A 15,503-nucleotide genomic window follows, 5' to 3' on the forward strand; every position below is an offset into this window, starting at 1 on the left:
TTCGTCCAACATTGGAGATACGTAGTCTGATACAAACAGTAATACGTTCACTGTTGCTAGTTCTAGCGTCAATGATCTTTTTCTCCAACAACTCTGCCATTCGAACCCGTTGTTATCGTGGCGCCGGTAAGTTACAACGCAAACGTTCACCTAATTATCTTCTTCGACTCGCGATACGACTCCGCGCGGGAAAATTCATCGAAGATACGTCTGAAGTCATTTTTTTTCCCTACGTTTTCGAAAACATTGAAGATTGAAAGACACGCCGCGGAGTCTTGAAACTCCGGTTATCAATTTTGATACGAAAAAAAAAAAATAGAAACACTGGTGTAAACGATTTTTATTTCGTCCCATTTGCATAGCCGCTTGTTGTCGAATGTTTCGTTTTTCCGGTTCAGGATTTTCTACGAGACGTTTAAAGATTTTGCCCGGTGCTTCTATGGAGAACGTCGGAGGGAGCGTTACGGTCACGGGCCTGTTAATGTTCCACGAGAATAACTCAACCTTTCGGTGTACACACAAGCACCGCGTAAAACATGCATACGTCGAACGACGGTTTCACGGTCGTGAAAACACAAGACATCTCACGGCGGATCTTTTCCCATGGCCACGGTGTACTCGCTGGCTAACTTCCTCAACGGGATAATACACTTCCGCCGATAATGTTTGTAAACTTGGACTCGTCAAGAGCCTCGACAATGTTATAGTTCTCCTCGATCGTTGTATGCAAATAGATCTGCGAAACATTCGATGAAAATTCTCGTTATCATCAATTTCACGAATCCTCGTGATACTTATCTATTAGTAACTTTGTTACGGATCGATCGCTAGTAGAAAGAACCACGGTACCTTATTTTCTGACAGTTATATCGATACATACGACTAGAAATTAAATAAAGAAACGAACAATCGTACCCCGATAATTTCTATAAATTAATCTCAGACCTACCAATGTATTCATTATTTGTTTGCAGACTGGATAATTTCATTATTCTCGTAATAGTCACGGAATATGTCGCCAAAAGTATCGTTAATAATCGATCATCTTAATTGACCATCTAGAGTTGGAATAATAATGTTACTCGCTCTCGAGTGCAACAGAGTGCAGCAAGTTAGAAGGTTACGGGAAGAGCTTAAAATTTTCATAATTTTAACGAAGATTAAATGTCGTTTAGTATTCGACAACGTAATTCGACTCGTCGAGCTCCGGTAATAGATCAAATTACGAACAAACAATGCACATTTGTACATATCATAGGGAATTATAAGGAAATTTTTGTTCATATGGAAATTTGTCTTACTTGTAAGACTGATTTTAATGAAAGTTTGTGTGCACGTAGAGTATAATAGTGCATATATAGAGAAATTCTTTTGTCCAGAAGAAATTTCTTTAAGAAGGTGAAATCAAGTCTCGAAAGTATCAACGTCTTCTTATTTCCTCGATGCAACTTTTTCTTCGGATTGTTTTGTGACATAATGATAGAACATTTCTCGCGCGAAAAGTTTTGCTCTATTACGAAGTTCCGTTTGAAAAATGGAAGAGAAAGTGGCACTATTCGGACGATCGGGAGAGCTTGCAACGACTTTCGTTCTCTTCGTAACTTCGCAATACCGCGAGATGCAACAAAAATTTTCTTACAAAACCTGTTCGATCTTTATCGTTCCATCGACCGTAAAGTCCCTTAAAAAAATTGCACCAAAACGATAAAAGAACGTTAAATTTTCGTGTCTTTTTGTCAGTAGAAGAATTATGTTACACATAGCCCGGTATAAATTACATGCATCCAAACTTTCACTAAAATCGGACTCGTAAGGTTAGGGAAATTTCCTCGTAACATAATGTACGAATACTTTTTCGATCCAGTGTATGCGTAAACACGACTCGTATTTACAGACTGCGCGCAAAAATATCGCTCCACCGTCACAGATGCGCGAGTTATGTCCGTGAGTATGGCAATCGTTCCTATCCTCGCGATGCGCAAGGTAGTTGCATACGCACACACGTTGCGCGCATCTGTAGCGATGCAACGATATTTTTACGCTCGGTGTATGCGTGGCTCAACCGCATCCATTCTTATCCGGTGCTTTTGTAACGGTCATGGAGCGCAACATTTGCATGCAAGATTTTATTGCGGGACCAAACGAACAATGTGGAATAGCACGCGTGCTCGCGGGTTAATAGTATTCTACGGGCAATAATTGAATACATCTAGGTGCACCCTACGGCGAATGGATTCAATGAAAGAATCGCATTGTTTCTACGAACTGATAATACTCGTTTGCCTTTGGGATCCCTCCGTCGGCCTACACGTTGTTCTAATTGCCGCTCACGAGAAAGTTCCATCGGCGGCAAAGCTTGGAAAATTACTTTGTCGACGGAACACAGGGTAAAGCGACAAATACTCTGGCCACGTAAGCGTGACCTAATTTCTGAATTAAAAGAAACTGGAATTGATGTACGTGAAACAACGACCTCGTGCGCGATATTCAGCTCGAGTTTTAAAAGCTGGATATATTTTTCAAATATCCCGACCGGACTGGCAACATTAGAGAAAAATAAAAATAGAAGGAACTTGAAACTTTGAATACTTTTCAAATATCCTAACCAGACTGGCAACGTTAAGAAGAAAAAACAGAAAAAGGAACTTGAAACACTGAATATTTTAAAAGTATTTCGAGGAGTGATATTAAATTATCGATTCGAGTTAACATTTCGCAAATTCCCAACGAATTCGAGTATCTTCGATTGGTAATATTTCAGAAATTACCGTAACCAATTAAAATTGTTCCAAAGTATCTCCCTAAACGATTCTATCGTTTCAAAGACAATTCTAGACTCGGAAAAAGCGAGTGCGATGTTCGAATATTGAAGAAAAAGTGTTTGGAAAATTCTGTAGGAAAACGACAAAGAATAACAAACGTAAAGTAAACCAGGCCGCCATCGTGCAAAAAAATGTTTGCTTCTAACGTCAGCTAAATTCGTCAGCAACGGTCCTGTGTTACGACAGAGAGAGGCGCTTGAGAAAGTGATGCTCTTTTCTTCGAACTCTCTATTCGTTACGTAAGAGATAAAAAGTTTTAAACAAGGCCACGTGAACGCGAACAGCGCCTAATGTGCGAACAGTATTGTGCACGAGCAGCAACAATGTGTTCGCTGGTCGTATTTTCATCCTTCTCGGTGGTACTAATGGTACGAACGGTACTAACGGCACGAACGGTACTAACCTTTCCCGGTACCATTTTCGACACACCGAACGAAAGGTTGCGTTTGGTTACTCTAACGAGACGGTTCACAAAAGCGTCCCGGAGAGGCAGGTATCAAAATTTCTGGCCCTTGAAATTACCACTGGAATTTTTCCCTTTCCCCGAACAGTCGAATTCTTTTGTACCCGGGTCGAGGCGTGACGCGCGTGACGAGAATACCGCCCAAAGTAATAATTCTCAAAGCTTTCGGTGACTCGAGAGTGCTGCTCGAGCCGTACAAATCTATCGAATAATTAACCATTGGTTTTCGAATTGGTTCGACACCCTTTAAAAAAAATCAACTAAGCTAAGTTCGTCGCAACGGTACGTATACGGGCCTTGAGCGCGCATCGTTAGAGAGAGGCTTTACCACGAAGTAGACACGAGTACCCGCAGCCTCGGTACTGTTTTAAAATCTATTGTTCCAGTGTTTTAAATAAAAAGAGACGAACCGATGGAAAACACTCGGAGATTCGTAACGTCGTAACGTGGTTCGAACGAACGAAAAGAAAAGAAGAGTCGAGTGAGGATTTCGAACGATACGAGGCAAGCAAGAAGCGTTCGTTTCCGGTGACTTCCTTCGTTCTCATGGCTGTTAAATAAATACCAGAGAATAACACACGTGTGTGTGTACCTACACACGATATCCAGCAATGTGAAAGTATTCGAGAGAGCCACAACGAGTCGACTGTACCGATCTAACCATATGTTCCCTGATACAATTTTCACGCTGTACAACCGAAAGGATGGAGTACACACAGTTGGTTCCTTTTTCCTCTCGGCTAAACAGCACACCGATACCGAAACTCTAAATGCGAAGAGACGAAGCACACACGCTTATGGATTCTTTTCTCATCTCGATTTACAGTGGATCGATTCACGAGCAAAATTACAAAGACTATTACTATTATTTTTTTCCAATTTACACCGACTATTACAAATGGAACGATACGAATGTAAATATTGGGTTGTTCGGAAAGTAATTTTGTTTTCCAAAATGGAGAATATATGTAATTTAATAAAATGTTTATACGCTCTAAAAGAATTGTGTTCCATTTTTACCAAAAAAAAACGACCCAATATATTTCTTTTCCAGCTCTGTAATTTCTAAACTCTGAATCTATTTGTTCAGATACTCGTCGAATTGACGAGTGAGTTACGTTCATAGTTAATTTCAACGAACGGGATTTTCTCGTGAGATTATTTCTCTGGTAACAAATGTAAAAGCAGTCGGAAAGTGGATAAGAGGTAAAAGTCGTAATTCTACGAAAATATCTTTCGTCGAATACCGGTATCAACACACCGTGGTTCGCTGGAACAAAGGATATATTATAAATGGTTTTTCCCGTCATAATTGGGTAAAGACGAAACCCGATTTTTCACACTTTTGGGGCGATTTGTAACCATGAAATTAGCTGAACCATATTCACGTCGAGGAAGAAATATTATTATAGATAACTTTGAACTTGAATCGAAGAACGCAAGAAAAACGAAGTAACAATACTTGCATTGAGCGACGGATTTAATTAACGGGCATTAAGTCTGTTAATACATAATTATTTTTAAATTTAATTAATCGTTTAAAAAAAAAAGTACACGGTGTCCTTTAGCCCGTAAATTTGACGAGTGTCCGTAGACCTAACGTTAAATAAATCAACGACTGAGAAAATTTGATTTTGACAAAACTTTCCAATTGTTTGTTTTCAACCATATAATGATTAATATTAATTTTCTACGGCGTAATACGAGAGCTGAATCAGCGTGCAGTTCCAAAGCTGTAGTCCCCCCACTCTTGCGCAATCCCCTCTCCCCTTATTGCGAGAAGCACAACCAATATTCTCTCGTGCTCTTTACCGAATTCGTCTAGAAAAAAAAGGGAACATCGACGGGGAAAGACTCGTTCTGTTTTTCACCGTTAAGCGTGAGATAAATAACGGCGAGATTAACGAAGTAAATTGTACGAATTTCGTCGGCATTAAATAGAGGAGGGGCGTAGCCACGAGTGCATAGAACCGGCAGTCTGGATCTTGCGATGGACCAACCGTAGATACGTATAGCTGCGCCTCTCCTACCCGCGCTTTTCGCCGAGTATCGATCTGATATCCCCGCCGCCGGTCGACCAGTGTTTGCTACGAGAGCGACGAACGTTCTGCCTGCACCCTGTCGCACCGTATACACACACACACACACACACACACACACACACACACGTGCGCGCGCGCGCAGCCCCGACTTCGGCGCATTAGTGGTGGTAGCGGCGAGGCTCGGTTCTTGCCTGCCACAAGACCGTTTGTTGAAAATTCACCCGAGCTAGGCTTCCTTCCTGATAAGATTTTCAGGCCTGTCAGTTGTCGAATCGTAAGCAATTACCAATCGAGCATTTATTGCTATCGCGGTAACTCACATTTTCCGCTATATTTAATGCCATCCGATGTTCCGGATTCGAAATAATCGATATTAAGAATTCTCTCGCAAAATTCTCTAGATTCTAAACGTTTCGCGAGAGAATTTTTTCGCATTATCGGGTCGATAGATTTACAAAGACTGTATCATCTGTTCGTGTCTCGTAACGAAACGAAACACTTTGTAGTCCCGATTAACTTGAAATGTAAGGCATGGATGATCAGTGAGTACAGTTTCTTCGCAGCGATCTAATTTGCATTTACGAACGCGTCGATTAAGATGACTGACTTATTTTCTCGCCACGAGGACTTCGTGGATCGTTGTCCCCGTATAAATTGTGTTACCGACGCTAATTGAAAACAGATGTCGTCGCGGACTGGTAATTTAAATTTTCCGTCGATAGTTCACACGACATTGCATATCGGCGGGAGAAAGACAACGCGGGCAACCTTTCGACATGTAGTCATATGCCAGTAATAAATTTCGCGAATCGTCGCGAAACATACAAAATTCCGCTAACCTAATTTCCTCTACCATATCATTCCCGTTAATTAAATGTCCAAAAAATAGATCAATCCGAAAGTTGGGTTTTTTTTTTAAATACATTAAAAACAAAATATTTCAACGGTACTTTAGATAAAATAATATCGCTACAAAAACATTTTCGTTGTGCTCGAAAAAAAATGAGGAAAAATCGTAATATGAAATAAAGTTCTGGAGTCCCGATTGAATTTTGCAGCCCTCTAATTCGCGCCATTTTGCTTTCATCGAGGGAACCGATTCGTTTTCTTGAAAAATTTTGCGTGTTGTACCGAATGGCACGCAATCTACGTTCTACAAAGCGCGTTTCTCTGCCGTTTCTACGAGCTACAAGTTGTTGCGTGTTCGAACATTACCGTGGAACCGATACGGAAAGCAAGATCGATCCTCGATCTCGATTAGATTCGACTGCGATAGTGGAACAGCCAGTTGAAAATTAAAACAGGAATCGGGAACGATAATTGCGTGCACCGCCGCTTGACGCTGTAAAACAGCTCGAGACTTGGAAACGCGTTTCGACAAATAAATCTTTGCTCTTGATAAGTACGTGCACTTAATAATATATTACGTTAATCAAAGTCTCTGACGCCGAAATTGTAAATTAAAATTAACGCAGTGTAACCTTCTTGTTTTTATTTAAAAATTATTTAGGAATTCTTATTATTTTTATTTTCAATTGCATGATCGAGCATTGAACGAAATTTTCTTTTAACTAGAAATATCGCGGAAGAAAATTTGACGGGAGCAATCGTTAAATTTAAACTCTGTCACTGTACACTGTCAAAGTTTAATAAAAAAACGCAATCGTCCCCAGAAAATGTTTTTTTTTAGAAGATTACGCTTTGAGAAGGAAAGGTAATTGTTCCAAATCCAATTTTTCTTTCGAAATAATGTCCGTTGATTGGTAGGGAGGTGTTTACAAAGAACCTTTACGCAACTAAATTTTAATCACGCTGATCGTGCACGCCGCGAGAGCGAACTGTAAGCATCGCATGAAAGCGTAATTTACGAACTTTTTTACAGCTATCTTTCCACATCTTTCAAAGCGACTTTCTAACTCGTTCGAGAGAGACACTCTCCTGGCATTCGTTATAAAACAATTGTGTGAATTAAACGTTCAGGTCGAACCATTCTTCGACAAACACAAACAAACGAGGAACGTTTAAAAGCTGAGACTTTTTAATTACAATGTTAATACGTAGTTACAGTCGAGCGAACGATACACCGTACGGATACAGATTTTATTTGAAATTAAAACATGAAAAATAATTTCTAATTGTTCATTTCCCACGATAAAATAAGAAATCTATCTTTTTATATCGAATACAAAAATGAGGATAAGTCCAAATTATACAGTTATTATGCCTTCCCAAGGCACGGCATTCAAAATTAAGAAGCAAAGAAAGAAAACGACCGCAGAAGGGCCAGTAGTCGAGCACGGCATCGATTCACATCAAGAAGCGACTTTTCTTTACCAGTGGTGTAAAAAAAAAAGTACTAAACGAACAAAAAGCATCCGGCAACGCGGGACAGACGGTCCTGTACCGAGCGACAAATAATCGTGAACGCACGAATATGGCGACAAGGTACATTTCAGATTTGAACCGGCCACTTTTCACGTAACGTGTTGTTTTACTTTGCAGTTAGTTCTCTACTAAAATACAATGACATTACTTCGTTTCGGGTAATAATTTTATATCTACCAATCGTAACCAATCAAATTACAATATTTTTTATATCGTTGAATAAGACTATCGATATTTTTAATCAAGTGCAAGGACAATGTAATGTTCAAGACAATTATTAATTTTCCATTAATAATAATTAATGAAAAATAATAAAAATGTTTTACTCTCTGGAAAGACAGAAACGTTAGTTACATTATTTGAAATAAAATTTGCCTGGCTCTGATTTCGGTCGAGCCTGTAGGATGTTTCCTGCGGTGGGCATATGGCGAGGGGTAGAGTTCCCAGAAAGTTCCCACGGTCAATAGCTTTCATGGCGGTGAGGCTTGAAAGTGCTCGAGGGGCCCTCCCTGTTGCTCGTTATTCGCAACATTTTCGAAAAACGTCTTTTTGAGATGAGTCGGCGAAATACCGATAAATCCTCGATCAAACAATGCACCGTTACGTACCGTCCGCACGAAAACTACAATGAAATCGATTATAATTCCACAATGATGTCGTCCCTCGCTGAGAACCGATAGTACGGTTTCCGTAGATCCTAATCCCCGTCGAAAATGGGCTCCTTTAATTATTCTCCATTCCCCTACTATCGATTACCTGCAGTGGGCTCGTCTAGGGTAATTTTAGGTAAAATTCAAGAGTCAAATGTAACAAGTTTACACTTTATTAGAGTTCTCATTTTTAATCAATTGTTTTTCAACATTAGCATCTCTTTATATGTTGAAGAAAAATTTATTGATAGAAAATTACTATTATTCTATATAAACGTTATTTTAACAATAATCTGTCTTAACTTAAAATTAAACAAATTGACGATATTATGCAACATGCGAGAAAAACGAAAGTATCGTTTAATGAGGTAAAATATTGTGTAATTTTGATTCGGAATATAACCGAAAATCGACAGTTGTTTGCCGAAAATTGACAATTTGTGAAAGTTTGCGTTCAATGAAATTTTTTTTCTAATTTTCGAAACGTATAGCAATTATCAAGTACACGTTAGTAAAAGAAAAATATAAATTTTGTAACTTTCGACGAGAATTCATTAATATTGGAATACTACGTGATAGCCATTTTCTATCATTCACAGACGCGCCATGGAATCGAACGGCGATTCCGTCGTGCAAACAGGAGCACTACATCGCGCGGCAAAACAATAGCTCTCGCCACCGGAAATACATATTACATCGGGTAAGGTTTCCCCGGTAAATGCACTGTCTTCCCGCCGAAAGTTACGTACGACGGGGTCCATATTCCACTCGCGATGAATCACTCATTCAGTTCGATTGGACACACGGTTGCCTCTATAGCAGACCGATTGTTTATTTTCGCGTATGATCAACAAATAATCGCCATGGTGATGCATGTCGTGGCCGCCTACGTCGTTGAACCGACATAGCGCGGTAAACGTACGAATCACGAATCATTGGATTGTCGTATCCGAAAAATAAGATATCAAAGTATACTGACAACGTACTGAAGTGAATAAAAAATTATCAAACCGGTCTGTCAGATTCACCCGGCCGGACGCATCGTACCCTCGTAAATAAACAGACGAACATAAATGTAGATGCGTGTAGTACACGATAAACGCGTAGAACGAAAAACAAAAAATTACCGTTCAGAGCGTCGCGACCGCCCCCCTCCCTTCCCCGCGTATACCTTGACACTTACGAGTCCTGTTTCGGCCACGGCGGGCCGGCTAAGCGTACAAAATATTTTTTCAGAATTTCTCATCGAGATTCTCACGAAGGGCACGTGATAAATGCATAACAACACTTACCGTGTGTTCGACGATCCTTGAAGCACGTCGTCCTCGCGGCGAAGCACCACTTTCACACATATATTTACGAGGGAGTTAACGCGGATTTTTGGCAGCGACCATGCATAAACGGACACGGACACAAGGCCCCCTTTACGGAACTGAAGTAACGTTGACACGGCAGTCTCGTGAACAAAGACCACGCACGATTTCAAATCCCTATGCGACGATTGGTCGACCGTCGTCACGTGACTCCAGTAACCTTTTCTTATTGGCCGAACAGTATGGCTCGCGAGGACACTTTAAACGATGCACTCATGCACATGGCCGACAAAGGGTGCTTACGAAGGAATTTTCTGCTTCGCTTATATACACAATTATTGTTTTTATACAGGATAATGATTTTCTTCGACTGATTATTTGACGAACGATCGGTCGGATATGCATAGCCTGCGGTAAGCACGGCACGATTGACAGAAATGGTCGCGTGTTTTCTCCCTAACCTTCCCCACTCCAAAATGGCCGAACCCAAACAATGCGCGACAAAATCACTTACAGTATTCGTATATTGATATATTTTGATTTCTTTCAGGAAACGAAAAATAATCGCGATTTTTGTTAGTCGTTTGGGAGTAAAATGGCTCACAACCTCGCTCGAGAAAGCGAAAATTGATTATGATGAAGGATCATAACATTGGACGAGTCCATAGTCTCACTGGAGAGGGGAGTGCGGTAGCTCGGTTTAAGAATGAACCACTGCGATAATGGCGGGAATGTAGGCACGCACGCACAAATTTAACGACTTTGGCGCGAGAAAATATATACTCGACACTTGCACTCTGTGGAAATGTCTCTCGACACCGTTCTTCAAGCTAAATCTTTACAAATCGCGACGATACGGCTAATTTTTAGCGGTATTTCGCACGGAACGTGAGCTTTCAATACCACCGAAGTCAATAGACGTGTTCTTATATCTATTTCGTTCCATTATATTTGTTAGACTATTTATAAAAATATATAATTACCACAAATATAGTTATTGCAGTGGTCCCCATAAAATATATACGATATTTTTAAAACAATCATATATACATATACATTTAGTATATATGCAAAGTTTTTACAATAATTCTGCGATTTAGCATTGCACTTGACTTCCTACTCCTATAACGCATTGCATTTGATTTAGAAATTAAATCTCAGTTTCCTTTTATACGATCATTTGGTACGTCTTTTTTTGATATTTTATACCATAACTAAAAGATTAAAAAGATGCTCTGTGTAAAAATGGTTTTACTGTTTTCTCAGATTCATTCAGTTAGTTCTCTCGATAGAGTATTTGTTCTGCTTCTAACAATAAAGCATTCTTTTTTGAAAATAGTTTTTTCATTTGTTTCGTTTGAAAAACATTTGCATTAAAATAATTATTTGTACTGCGTCATTATAATTTCTTAATACATAATAATTGGCACATTAAATACTAGTCTTGTAACTTGATAAATTCTAACAATTATAAACTTCAAAGTTTGTACAACATTTTTAAATTCTATCTCGTATATTCAGTCTGTGATGTCAACGTTTTACGATCGTATTAACATACGTATATGTACCCCCCCCCCCCCTAATATACCAATTATACATATACATACATATGTATACATACAACCCTCATGTATGCAATAGTGATATATTATATATCACTGTTTATACGTTTTTCTCTATTACTTATCCATTAGTAATGCTTCTAATTACTTATTTTATAGCTTTGGTTTGTTAAACGCATTCTTGAAGTATTCTTAAGTTTCTATCGTCTGCTTAGACATTGGCTAAGCCCGGTATTATTTTCGTGTATATTTCAATGCCTTTTAAATATATATCTTTATTCAAATACTCGTCGTGATCATGAAGAAGTATTTTCGTTTTGTTCATAGGTGAAAACCCAATAGCTGGAATTCCAACCTGCAATACAGATATATAAGGACTTCAGTTCTTTGAACGGTATTAACTATTTAATAAGTTTATAAAGACAAATAATATATACATACGTTACGCACGAAGCGACTATCTGTTCCACCCGGAAAGATTCCTATTTGCAAACTTAATCCAAGATCATCGCAGCTTTTTTTAAAAGCGATCCAATAGGGATTAGAGTCATCGAGTTTTGTATTTTCGACTTTATCGTTCTTTTGTTCAAACGAATATGTTACACCTGTCCCAGCTTCTTCGCACCACTTCTTAATCATTGCTTCGAACTCTTCGTGATCGACGGAGGGATCAAGCCGTATGTCAAAAATTGCAGTGAAAGAGGTAGGTACCACGTTCGTTTGTACACCACCCTGAAACATATTTTATCAAAAATATTAGAGCCAGAATAATTTATAATATTGGAGTATATAATATAAATAGTTTCTATACATCAAAATTGTTGTAGTATATATTGAAAAAAAAAATAAATACTCACTGTGAAATACTATTGTCCTAAAGGCACAGACATGTAATAGTAATATTTCAACTATTAAAAATTGTAAATACGTTATTGAAAACATACAATTTTAATTAAATTTTAATTACTACTTCTAAATATTTAGCACAAGTTTAGTTATAGCAAGTGACCAATATTATTGTTTAGCGAACTTTAAACAAACACATATGTACCTTGAGTTGTGTCAAGTTCACAGATGTAACATCACCCAGCTGAATTTCTGGATTTTTTAGTTTCTCTCTTTCCTTAGTCCTTAAATCCGTGAAACGGTCAATTATAACTCTAATTTTTTCACCAGCTGTATTATCCATCAGAAATGATCCATGGCCAGGAGTACCTGTACACTCAACTGCAACGTGCCAAATAGATCTCTCGCCATAGAACATATAAAAGTGTTCTTCAGGGGAAGCTACACCCTCATCTAATGCAAAGCCAACATTTAAAGCCTGGAAATCTTTAGTGTGAACAAAGTCCTTCATGCCGAGAACACCGCCAATTTCTTCATTCGGCACAAAGGAAATATGAATTGTTCTTTTGAAGCGATGTTCGTGAAGTTTTAGGCGACGAATCGCTTCCAAGTACTGTATTCCGACGCATTTCATATCCTGACTGCCACGAGCATAAATGTTCCCATGCTCGTCCATGTGAGCGCTGAATGGTGGATATGTCCATTTGTCCTAAAAATTTGATTTCATTGATAAGTAGACAATTTTTGGCGATACATGTTACTCGGTTTTAAATTATTAACAATAATATACTTACTTCAAAGACAGGTACAACATCCATATGGCTATTCAGAAGAATCGATGGTTTTGATGGATCCATACCTATCCATGTGAGAACCACAATTGGTTTATCTGGATGGATATGGTAGATTTTAATAGGCAAGTCAAGAGACTTAGCTTGTTTGCGTAGGAATGTAACACATTCATCTGTAAAGTAATAAACCAGAATTAGTGCTGAATTAGTATATTACACAAAAAATACTTTACACATAAAATTAAGTAAACCTAATACAATTTGATTAACTACACTTTTTTGATCTCTAAGCTATACTTAGCATGCTAATATCAAATTATTTCAATATTAAAAATTTAAAGCAAATAAATATTAAAATGGAAGAGTACAGACAAAACACAAATATTAATGTGAATATGATAAAGAGTCAAAGATTATCAAATACAAGGTATCTTGTCTTACACGTAATGATCTACATTCTTATCTCCTGTACAGGTTATTTTCAGTCTCACTTTTATCAAGAGATATCCTAAATTTACAAGCTCCAATTAATTACTGCGATTTAGTAATTCTGACATTTTGTACCATGAAGACATTTCACGCTTTTTAACATTAACATATTGTTTGCTCTTGAAAAGTCTTTATAGAAAACAATGTAAGTGACTTTAAATTACTTACTTATTAGTTTCCAAATTAGTTAGTACACCAGAATATAAAAAATATGATGAACTATGTCCTTTTTATTTTTTAGTGTAATATATTGTAGAAATGTATTTTATGATATCTTAAGGAAATTATTAGAAGATTGATGATATTTAATACCCATATATTATAACACAGTCCTCAGATCTTGCATTTTTTCAATGCTGATTTTTGGTTTGTACTCTAATAAAGGAATTTCATCTGGTACGTTTTCTAAACTTATATATTTTTGTAATACATTGTTTGTTTTTCACACTTTGATTTCCTCAAATATTTCCTATGTTTTTATTTTGATAGGAGCATTTGTTTATATTTAAATTCAGCTTACTCTTGAAATTTGCAGCTTTATTGTGTTTAGCTGTTGAAGCCAAATAAAAAAAGTTTGTCTCTTCCATTTTCAATACTATAAAAGTGCTTTTAATTTTAGATAAATAAATTATATTATCTACCTCAAATGGAATTGTAGCCTTCATAATCGTCTTTTTTTGCATTAACATATGTATTATTTTCTACAGAAGCGACGTCAGATGTATCATCTTTTATCATTATTAATAAATATTTTAAAAAATTTTAATTTTGGCACATACATTGTTTGCTACGATTCTTCAATAAAAGAAATATAAGACACTAATCTAAGGTACTATTTACATCAGTTTGCAAAGAAATTAAAGGTCAATGAATAAAAACATTTACTGTAAACAAGACTGTACCAAGATCATTTAACTATTCAAACAATAAATTAGTATTACATTAGATTTTTTAGGAATTAATGAATGATTTATAGCAAGAATTACGTACAAGGTATTGATATATTTTGCATACCTATCTTTTATAAAGTTTTCTGCAATCCTAGTTATCTTGGTTTCAAAGTAAGTATGCATCTCCTAAATGTCTTGTACAGTCTTGGAATTTTCTTAAATTTTGCCAACATTATTTTGCTAGACATGTTCAGTGCCGTTACAAAAATGTGAGAAAAAATCTTTAGTTCAACGTGTATGTATCTTATGCGTTAAACTTTTTTATTGCAAGCGTCCGGGACACTTACGTGACACACTGTACGTGTGATTTAGGTCACCCACGAGTCGTCCTTGAATAACGATCTCGCGTACACCTACTCGTGAGTCTCGAAAATTTTCTCAACACGAACTCAAGACTCGAGGATGATTTCCCCGAGTCTTTAGATGTACACTTCCCCGGGTGAAAATATAAAAACAGAAATAATATTTCGCATATAGGGTGGGGCATGTAATGGCTGGGTAGCGTCTCCGACGCTATGAACTTCTGTCGCTGGGAGAGAAACTGAAACGATTCATAAACTCCAATGCAATGCAAGGTTCAATAATTACAGTTTAAAGTAAACGTACAAACCTAATGATTTGATGCTTCACGAAGGACAAGAGTAATTAATGAGGAAACGAGGAGCGACCCCATTCCGGTACGCAATATGCGTGCACGATTTACACGATCCAATCCGGAGGTACACGCGGTGGGATCTGAATTACTCGCTTTATTCGATAATGTTTCGTGAACGAGCATAGAATTGCTTACCATAATTGATGTTAGGCTGGACCGATGGTATCCGCAGGTACTCGCGAAAATTCTCTACAGCTGTTGTGTCCAGCTGAGCCTGGGACGATGGAGACATTGTGCAGAAAGAGTGGCCTGATGATCGCCGCGTCGGACGCCGCTTAGTCGACTGTCACAGCAGACGCCTGCCGCTCGTCTCTCGACCAATTGCCGGTGATTATCAGTAGTGACGTGCGCCTAGGTCGATCAAACGAAACGCGGGAACAGGGAGGGCGGGCTCACAGATGTATCTTCGAAAAATATGCAACGATGTAACAGAAAAAAAAAAAGAATTAATCTTTGGAAAGTTTCTTATCAATGGTTAATGATATATTCGTATTTGCTATACGATTACGAAAGAGATGAAAATAGGTACAACCAA

General features: G+C 37.9%; 3 protein-coding genes across 5 annotated transcripts in view; all 3 read right to left on the bottom strand.

Annotated features, from left to right (window-relative positions):
* Positions 1 to 11,258, bottom strand: part of Jumu (Forkhead box protein N4 jumeau) — a 32,467-nt gene extending 21,209 nt beyond the window's left edge. The window contains exon 1 of the mRNA XM_076324493.1: positions 9,655 to 11,258. The gene's annotated coding sequence lies outside the window, so the exon portion shown is untranslated. The remainder of the gene's footprint in view (positions 1 to 9,654) is intronic.
* A 9-nt stretch (positions 11,259 to 11,267) lies between these two features.
* On the bottom strand, positions 11,268 to 15,342 carry LOC143153384 (aminoacylase-1). 3 transcript variants are annotated; one of them, XM_076324496.1, is made up of 6 exons: positions 14,924 to 15,054; positions 14,378 to 14,854; positions 12,878 to 13,047; positions 12,289 to 12,792; positions 11,679 to 11,969; positions 11,268 to 11,592 (listed from the first exon to the last, which is right to left on the bottom strand). In XM_076324496.1, exons 3-6 carry the CDS (start codon positions 12,938 to 12,940, stop codon positions 11,449 to 11,451), a joined length of 1,002 nt encoding a protein of 333 aa, XP_076180611.1. In that variant the 5' UTR covers positions 12,941 to 13,047; positions 14,378 to 14,854; positions 14,924 to 15,054; the 3' UTR covers positions 11,268 to 11,448. The 3 variants fall into 3 exon arrangements, with proteins under 3 accessions (XP_076180611.1, XP_076180609.1, XP_076180610.1); XM_076324494.1 differs by lacking the exons at positions 14,378 to 14,854; positions 14,924 to 15,054 and adding an exon at positions 15,104 to 15,342; XM_076324495.1 differs by having other exon boundaries at positions 14,378 to 15,060.
* The window catches only part of Upset (SET domain-containing protein upSET), a 33,450-nt gene continuing 33,167 nt past the window's right edge, over positions 15,221 to 15,503 (bottom strand). Inside the window, exon 14 of the mRNA XM_076324489.1 lies at positions 15,221 to 15,372. The gene's annotated coding sequence lies outside the window, so the exon portion shown is untranslated. The remainder of the gene's footprint in view (positions 15,373 to 15,503) is intronic.

Source organism: Ptiloglossa arizonensis, chromosome 12 (assembly GCF_051014685.1).
Source record: "Ptiloglossa arizonensis isolate GNS036 chromosome 12, iyPtiAriz1_principal, whole genome shotgun sequence".
In the NCBI taxonomy this organism is placed as follows: domain Eukaryota; kingdom Metazoa; phylum Arthropoda; class Insecta; order Hymenoptera; family Colletidae; genus Ptiloglossa; species Ptiloglossa arizonensis.